Consider the following 8,385-nt stretch of genomic DNA (forward strand, 5'->3'; position numbering starts at 1 on the left):
AAAATCATTGCCTTTTTCAACATGTAAGAATTCATACCAGGGGGATATGCTGTAAGTGAAACTGCTAAGATAGATATACAACTCATATTTCAGAAGTCTAAGTGTACATTCTTTTAATTTAAAAAAAGATGATATTGAAACACCCAATGGTCTGGAAATAAGAACTCTTTACATAGAAATTCACTGCCAATACAGATCAAGATTTGCTTAAGCAAAGAACACTTACAGCATAACTGGCTCAGTCTTCACAAACATGATAAAATCACATAATTTTATTTTATTTTTCTAATTGGGGTGAAAGCTGACATGTGACAAATATTTACATGGGCAAATAAAGTATTGCTGTGACCCGTTTTCAGGTCTCTGGTATCTGTTGTGTGTTTGGTCAACTGAAAAAATACACTTCTGAGAATTTCAAGAAGTCAGTGATGGCAAGTACCACCACATCTAGAAAGTTGTGATGTAATGTCACATTATAGAACTGCATTTAACTCAATATCCCAGGTTCTTTATTCTTTTTTAATAAGACAGACAATAAATAAGCAAATTAATAAAATAGTGTGCAGTGATGGGTTGGGAGAAATATTAAACAGTTATGTTAGGGAGTGGCAATGTAAAAGATAACCTCTGGCCTGAGAACTAAAGAGAGAAAAGAATTTGCCACTCAAGGAACAAGGGGAAGAAAATCTTAGCTAGGGGGCCAACAAGAATTTCTGAGGGAGAAAGCAACTTTGTTTATCTCAGAAACATGAAGACAATGGAAAACAATCCTGTGTTATTTTTTAAAAAATCTTAGTAATTGAGCCTAGCAGAACATTTTTGAAAAATCCAAGTCAGTTTCTGCACAGATGTTTTAACATTAACAAAGCTACCATGGTAACTCAACAAATCAAACAAGGGAAAGCAGGTGATTATGTCAAGGAAATTGAAAAAAATCAATCAAATGTAAAACTCATTCATAGGAGGGAGCAGTGAAAACCTCTCAGGAACTAGAAATAGGAAATTTCTTCAACTTAGTTCAGGTTACCAATGACAAAAATCTTTAGTAAAGATCATATTCTCAATTCTGTTCAAGACATTCATGTCAACTCTCATGTTATTATTCAACACAAGCTTGACAGTCACCAGCTAAGTAATGCAAAAGCAATTGAGGTGTAATTATTGGAAAAGAAAAAGGCATGATTAACAGCTATAATATAATATAACCAGCTTACATTCTGTTACAACTCAAAAGAGCTCATTAAAGAGCCTAAATATACAAACTACATTTAAAAAGCAATAGCTTTCTTATTCACCAGCAATAGTCATAAAGTTTGTGTGTACAAAGTAGATTATGATATCTTCTTATGGAAACTGGACTGATGAAGGTTTTTAGCTACAGGCAGAAAATAACTTTGAGCTTCCAGTATGACATCAATATGCTATACTGTTATTACATTTCCTAGGCAGAGCAATGAGGAGAATGGATCTAATCTATCTTCCAAGAACCTCTTGAAATTAAAGATCAAGATATTGATATGGAACGAATAAAAGAAATTATGGAAAATTAAGGTGTACTAAATTTTTTATCACTTTCTGACTAAATATTTTGGACTAATAATGTTATTCCTGTAGATTACTTTGGCAAAATCATTGACAATCTGCTTTCTTATTTTTATTAGGACATGTATTATTCTAATGTTTGAGTTGAACACCAGTTTCTATGACCACATGAATATACAGACTAGATATACATAACTATAACTATTTACATATACACCACATGCACACACACATATCTTTTGTTCTTAGAAGAGTCAATTAATGCTTTATCCAATGCATGTCATCAGAGTACATTTGTTAATTGACAGAGCAATAGCTTTGGGTAAATTTATACAGTTAAGATACAGGGTTATTTCCCCAGCTGTATGATTATGAACAGAATGGATCTTGACTTCATCCATCCTTCCACATGATGCAATAAAGTAAATCTACATCTGATAGAGCTCCCTTCATTGTTTAGTGTGGGTTGTTTCACATAGTGATAAACAGGCTCAAGAACTTCTATTTAACTTCATTCGTCCAGAGAAGGTATTTATTTTAGGGACTCTGAAATGAAAATATCTTGAAGACTTAACTAATAAATGGAGAAATGAATAAACACTAAAGTACACCTAATTCTTAAAAGACATCTGGTTTTACAAGTCCACCTTGGGATTTTGTATTAAGGATTGTTTTTTGTAACCGGAGTGATTCTCAGCATTAAGTGGGAAACAATTCTGCAGCCTGCCTGCTTGTTTTTCTTGCAATAATACAGAGGGGAGGTTGTTTGTGTGTTTGTTTTTCCCAAGCAGATCTTTCTTCTTTCTTGTTTTCAAACTATCCAATAGCTTATTTTCTTAATAACTAATCAGTGCATCAGAAATTTAACCCAACATTTTGATTTTCATGGTAAAGAGATAGAGGGAGCCATGTTTTTTTCTTTTGCTCATTGTCTAGCCTATTTTTAAGTAAATAGGCTTTAGGCCTTGCACACCCTTGCCACATAGAATCCTGTGGGACACAGTATGTTTCTACTCCCAGATTTGCTAAATCTAGGCTTCCAGGAACTTTCATGGCTCTCCTTTAAGCTCTCTGTTACAAAGTCTTTAATTTCCAACAGAATAAATATAAGGGTTCCTTCCTGTGGATTTCCTCTTAGAATTTTAATAATAAGATTGTAGGAACATAGGCTTGAAATATGAGACCTCACTCTCTGACACATGGTCCTGTTGTGATGTGTAGTTTTCAATACAAGATGAGCTAATGGCCACCCTCCAATCTGTCTACTACTTGACTTTCTAGATCCCTGAGTAAAAATAAACCTCTGGATTTTGTGAAGAGATGAAGAGTGGACGGTTGTTCCTTCGTTGTCGACCTCGAGCAGCAGTCAATTTCTCACAGAACCTGGGAGTAGGAGATTCGAGTAGAATCTCTTTTCCCTCCCGCCTTCGGGTTACAAATCACTTGAAATACTTAAGTCTAGTGGAACTTTGCCTGAGTGAGATTTTTTTGATCTTCAGCTACATTTTTCAGCTCTGTGAGGAGCCAGACTATCAAACACAATGGCTAGCAATGTTACCAACAAGACAGATCCTCGTTCCATGAATTCCCGTGTATTCATTGGGAATCTCAATACACTTGTGGTCAAGAAATCTGATGTGGAAGCAATCTTCTCAAAGTATGGCAAAATTGTGGGCTGCTCTGTTCATAAGGGCTTTGCCTTTGTGCAGTATGTTAATGAGAGAAATGCTCGGGCTGCTGTCGCAGGAGAGGATGGCAGAATGATTGCTGGCCAGGTTTTAGATATTAATCTGGCTGCAGAGCCAAAAGTGAATCGAGGAAAAGCAGGTGTGAAACGATCTGCAGCGGAGATGTACGGCTCCTCGTTTGACTTGGACTATGACTTTCAACGAGATTATTATGACAGGATGTACAGTTACCCAGCACGTGTGCCTCCGCCGCCTCCTATTGCTCGGGCTGTAGTGCCCTCTAAACGTCAGCGCGTGTCAGGAAACACCTCACGCAGGGGCAAAAGTGGCTTCAATTCTAAGAGTGGACAGCGAGGATCTTCTTCCAAGTCTGGAAAGTTGAAAGGAGATGACCTTCAAGCCATTAAGAAGGAACTTACTCAAATTAAACAAAAAGTGGATTCTTTACTGGACAGCCTGGAAAAAATTGAAAAGGAACAGAGCAAACAAGCAGACCTGTCCTTATCATCGACAGTAGAGGTGAAGAATGATAAGTCAGAAGAAGAACAGAGCAGCAGCTCCCTGAAGAAAGATGAGACTAATGTCAAGATGGAGTCTGAGGGGGGTGCAGATGATTCTGCTGAGGAGGGGGACCTACTGGATGATGATGATAATGAAGATCGGGGGGAAGACCAGCTGGAGTTGATCAAGGATGATGAAAAAGAGGCTGAGGAAGGAGAGGATGACAGAGACAGCGCCAATGGCGAGGATGACTCTTAAGCACATAGTGGGGCTTAGGGATCTTATCCCATTGTTTCTTTACCTAGGCGCATGTCTTAAGATCAAAATTTCACCAGATCCTCTCCCCTAGTATCTTCAGCACATGCTCACTATTCTCCCTATCCTCATCTTTCCCATGTTCATTAATTCATATTGCCCTGCGCCTAGTTCCATTTTTTTGCTTCCTTTGATGCTCCTGGTAGTTTTGTTAAGTCTTACCCTGTAATTTTCGCTTTTAATTTTGATACCTCTTTATGACTTAACAATAAAAAGGATGTATGGTTTTTATCAACTGTCTCCAAAAGAATCTCTTGTTATGTAGGGAGTACAGTTCTCTCCATTCATACAAGATTTTAGTAGTTGCTTCCCTAACTGCAAAGGCAATCTCACGCATTTAGTTGTAGCACTGGATAGCAGCTTTAAGTCAGAAATATGTTTGTCATACCCCACATGAGAGTGCTGTGTGGGGCGGTTTAACACAATGTAACTGTATTTTTGTGAACAGAGTTGGCATGTCAGATGCATCCTTTAGAAAATTAGTGTAATAGTCTTAATATTTGTTTTCTAAAGTTGATACTGTGGGTTATTTTTGTGAACAGCCTGATGTTTGGGGCCTTTTTTTCTCAAAAAAAAAAAAAATAAGCCCTTATTAAACCAGGAATTTGGAGGGAAAAAAAAAACACCTGGTTTTTTATTTTTGCATAAGTGTTCACTTCAAATTCTTTGTTTTGCAGCGGCCTCCACAAAACCCTGAGATTGTGCTAAATATATTTGTAACATCATGTATTCAAATTGTTTTTCTAGTAACCTTTATATTGAGCTCTGCCTTAGGGTTAAGCGGAAAAATAGGAAAAGCATTTCTTTTTTGTTCTTCAGTTCCCTTAGAACATTGTGGGAGTTGTGCATATATAGTTTCCTTAGAATGATCTAGTACTTCGCCAAATTTTAGCCACTTAACCTTTATCATCCCTTCCTTAATTCAAGCCCTAACCCCATTTTTGTCATTGTAACCAGGTAGCACCCAGCTCTCCTAAGGACAGATCGAGTATTTAATACCAGAACGCTAATGTTTAGTTCTGAAAAGTCCAGGTACTTCATGTTTTGTGCTTCAGTTTTTCCAGTACAGCAGCAAGGAAGACAATTCTTAGGTTTGTAGAGACGGACCTTGGATTCCTTGGGTGTCAAGATTCATTGAAGCAGGCTGTGCAGGCATTTTTTGTTTGTATCTTCACTACAATGGACCAAAGTTCAGTCATGTTTTTAATAAACATATTATAGGTTCTTTATCTGGATTAGAACAGTCAAAAACTGCCCTTCCCATAGGCCAGGCAGTGGTGGGTAAAGCCTGTAATCTAGCTACTTCAGAGGCTGAGAGCTGACTCAGGATCACATTTCAAAGCTAGACCTGGCAGGAAAGTCTGTGCAAGTCTTACCTAATTTCCCAGCAGATAATTGGTGCTGTGGCTAAAAGTGGTAGAGTCCTAGCCTTGAGCTAAAAACCTCAGGGATTGTGCCTAGTCTGTGAGATCAAGCCCCACAATTGGCAAAACAAAGCTGCCCTTCAAGTTCAAATGCATAATATAAAAGTAATCTTTCTTGTTAATTCAGTGAGAAAAAAGACAATTTTTTTGTTGTTGTTGGTTCTAGGGCTTGAATTCTGGGCTTAGGAACTGTCCCTAAGCTCTTCAGCTCTACCACTTTGAGCCAGAGCATTCTTCTGGTTTTCTGGTGGTTAATTGGGGATAAGAGTCAAACGGACTTTCTCCTCCCCTGGCTGCCTTTTAACTGCAATCCTCAGATCTCAGCCTCCTGAGTAGCTAGGATCCCCTTGAGCCATTGGCAACCTGGCTTGTTCTTATTCTTTGATGTGATCTGTTACAAACATTTCAAACATTTAGCAGGTGGAAAAGTCAACTGGATGCTGAAAATACCAAGCCTAAGATACTAATAAAATCAGTTTAAAAAAAAATAAATAAACCTCTGTAATTCATAAATAGCCTGCCACTTATTTCATTATATACATATAATACTAATACCTTTATGATTTTTCTGTTTACTGTCACTCAGAATTGATATCTACCCATACTCTTCTCATAATGAGTGATTCTCAATACTGGAATGTTTTCCCCAAAGATATATCAACCACCTACCCTCCGCCACCATGGTAAACCACATACCTTTACTCTTACTGCCACCACCTGCCTTCTTTGGCCCTTGTCTTTTAGGTTTTTTCCCCCCTTTATTTGTGCATTTTTACCCTCTCCATATCTAGCATCATCAACTCTCTTCCACTTAATTATATGTGCCCAGACATCATCATATTTTTTATTTTACATTATATTATATTTTATTTTTAGTTGTACACATCAGTATATTTTATACTGAATCAAGATCATCTTTCAAGATCATCAAGATCATCCTCCCTAAGGCTCTGTATTTACTTAAAATTTACAGTTCTTGAAAATGCTTGCATATTTATTGAAGCAAAATTGTGAATTAGACATTGCCATTTCAACTTGAGAGCAAAGGAATCTGAATCATACAACCTTCCTCTTTGCCTCCAAACTTCACAGAAATGTAGAAATGGGAAAATGAGGATTTGGTTTCCATTTCACCACAGTGCAAAGTTACCTTGTGGTAGAATATGGTAGGATCTGTACTATTTCAAATTAGGAGGTCATGTAGCTATTTACCCATGAATGAATTTAAAATAAATTCATTAAAATCCAGTCCTGTCATGTTAACTACAACTTATGTGATCAAGAGCTAGCTACCACATTAGATGTGAAGATACTCAACATGTCTATCATCCTAGGAAGTTCCATTGATTAGGCTCCATAGGTTCCTGTTATTCTACTCATTCTTAGAGATGAGAAGACTTTAAGTTGCATTGGCTTTCTGCCTACAGTTGCTATACGAAGGATGCACACTATATTTCCAAGAGATAGGAACCCATCTCAACATCTCACTCAATGTTTTCCTATCTAGGAAGATGGTCAGAATTACTGACACACTTTATTATTGAGTAAATCCATACCCCTGATGTGGTAGTTGGGGCTCTTGTTACTGATAATTAGTAAAAGTTTTCTCACCTCAAGGGCACAGCAGACATTCTCTGTTATAATTCACTTAGTTTACAGTTACAGAAATTGAAGACCAGAGTTTGAAGTTAAGTAGCAGAGTCAACACTCCAACGTGTATTATTGGATTCCTCGCCCAATGAGCTCTTCTCTAAACTATGCTACTTTATCGAGCAAGTGCAATCTACCAAAGCCTGTGCTGGATCATCATTAGGAAAAGAAGCTAAAGGAAAGCTTCCTCCTTTCTCTACTCAAACCCAACCTTCCTTTAAAAATTGAAGGACTATTTTCCTAGGCGAGGTTAAAGCTATGAGAGGCTATAAAGACAGCTAGCTGGTCAACAGGATTATACAGCCTCAGCTTGGAAGACGAGGCTATGTCTCATAACCTTCTTCACCCCTTCAACTTATCCCATTTCAGTTTGTCCCAGGATGCACATCGGCTGACAATAGCTGCCATGCCATTCTCTCTCCATCCACCACTGCATGCACAAGTTCTAAATAAGTCCATGTTGGGTAGCTAGAAAGGGTCTCGGCAATCTCTTGCCCACGAAGTCATAAAGCAACAGCTGGGTGTGAAAATATAACCCTTGTCACTTTTCCAGACAGCCCGACACCTGGCCTGAAGGGGCCTGAGTAAGTTCTGGGGCATGTTGTCATTCACAGCTGCTGGCTAGAGTGACATTTTTCTCCCTGGAGGTGTTGAATGACAGTGGGTTGTGATCATTTCCCAGCCTTGCTTTTCTTCCTTAGAATGTTTTGGGCATGGATGACTGAACATTTGCTCCCTCTAGTCTTGAATATTTACATGTGGCTGGGTGTGAAGTTCACTGACTCTGGGGACATATCCTGAAGCCATGTTTCCATTACCCCTAGAAGGAAATCCGAGATTTCTCCAGCAGAAGGTGAAAGCAAGGATCTGGCTCCTGGATTGACATTCTTTTTGCTGGAAAACACCAGCTTGCTAAATTTGGTTGCTGTTTCTTTTCTTTTTTTCTTCCTTCCTTTTTTAAAAATTTAGTGGAGTAATACAAAACTAAATTTCCCATGCTGAGAAATAACATGAACTAAAGGCAATGCTCATTTGAAATTCGTTTCATAGTATCTACTCTCTCCTTTGCTGCTTCTGATTTAAGAAAGAATAACTGTGGGGTAAAATGGATTATAAATTTCCTTAACATGATGTAGAATTGAATAGTCAATTGCAAAATAAATAAATAAAAGTCTAACTTCTGCCCATGTTCAATTTTAGCCCAAGAAGTTGATGTACAGAGAGGAAGAAATATGTTTTAAGTAAACAGCCCATGATCAGTAGGG

General features: G+C 37.9%; 1 protein-coding gene across 1 annotated transcript; it reads left to right on the top strand.

Moving 5' to 3' along the window:
* Positions 1-2,850: 2,850 nt before the first annotated feature.
* Positions 2,851-5,598, top strand: LOC125361539 (heterogeneous nuclear ribonucleoprotein C). The gene is made up of 2 exons (XM_048360067.1): positions 2,851-2,973; positions 3,021-5,598. The coding sequence occupies exon 2, from the start codon at positions 3,084-3,086 to the stop codon at positions 3,987-3,989; it is 906 nt and encodes a 301-aa protein (XP_048216024.1). The 5' UTR covers positions 2,851-2,973; positions 3,021-3,083; the 3' UTR covers positions 3,990-5,598.
* Positions 5,599-8,385: the final 2,787 nt, after the last annotated feature.

Source organism: Perognathus longimembris, chromosome 1 (genome assembly GCF_023159225.1).
Source record: "Perognathus longimembris pacificus isolate PPM17 chromosome 1, ASM2315922v1, whole genome shotgun sequence".
Taxonomy (NCBI): domain Eukaryota; kingdom Metazoa; phylum Chordata; class Mammalia; order Rodentia; family Heteromyidae; genus Perognathus; species Perognathus longimembris.

Excerpts from the sequence above, each read along its gene's own strand:
- LOC125361539 (XM_048360067.1), top strand. The coding sequence starts at position 3,084 with ATGGCTAGCAATGTTACCAACAAGACAGATCCTCGTTCCATGAATTCC.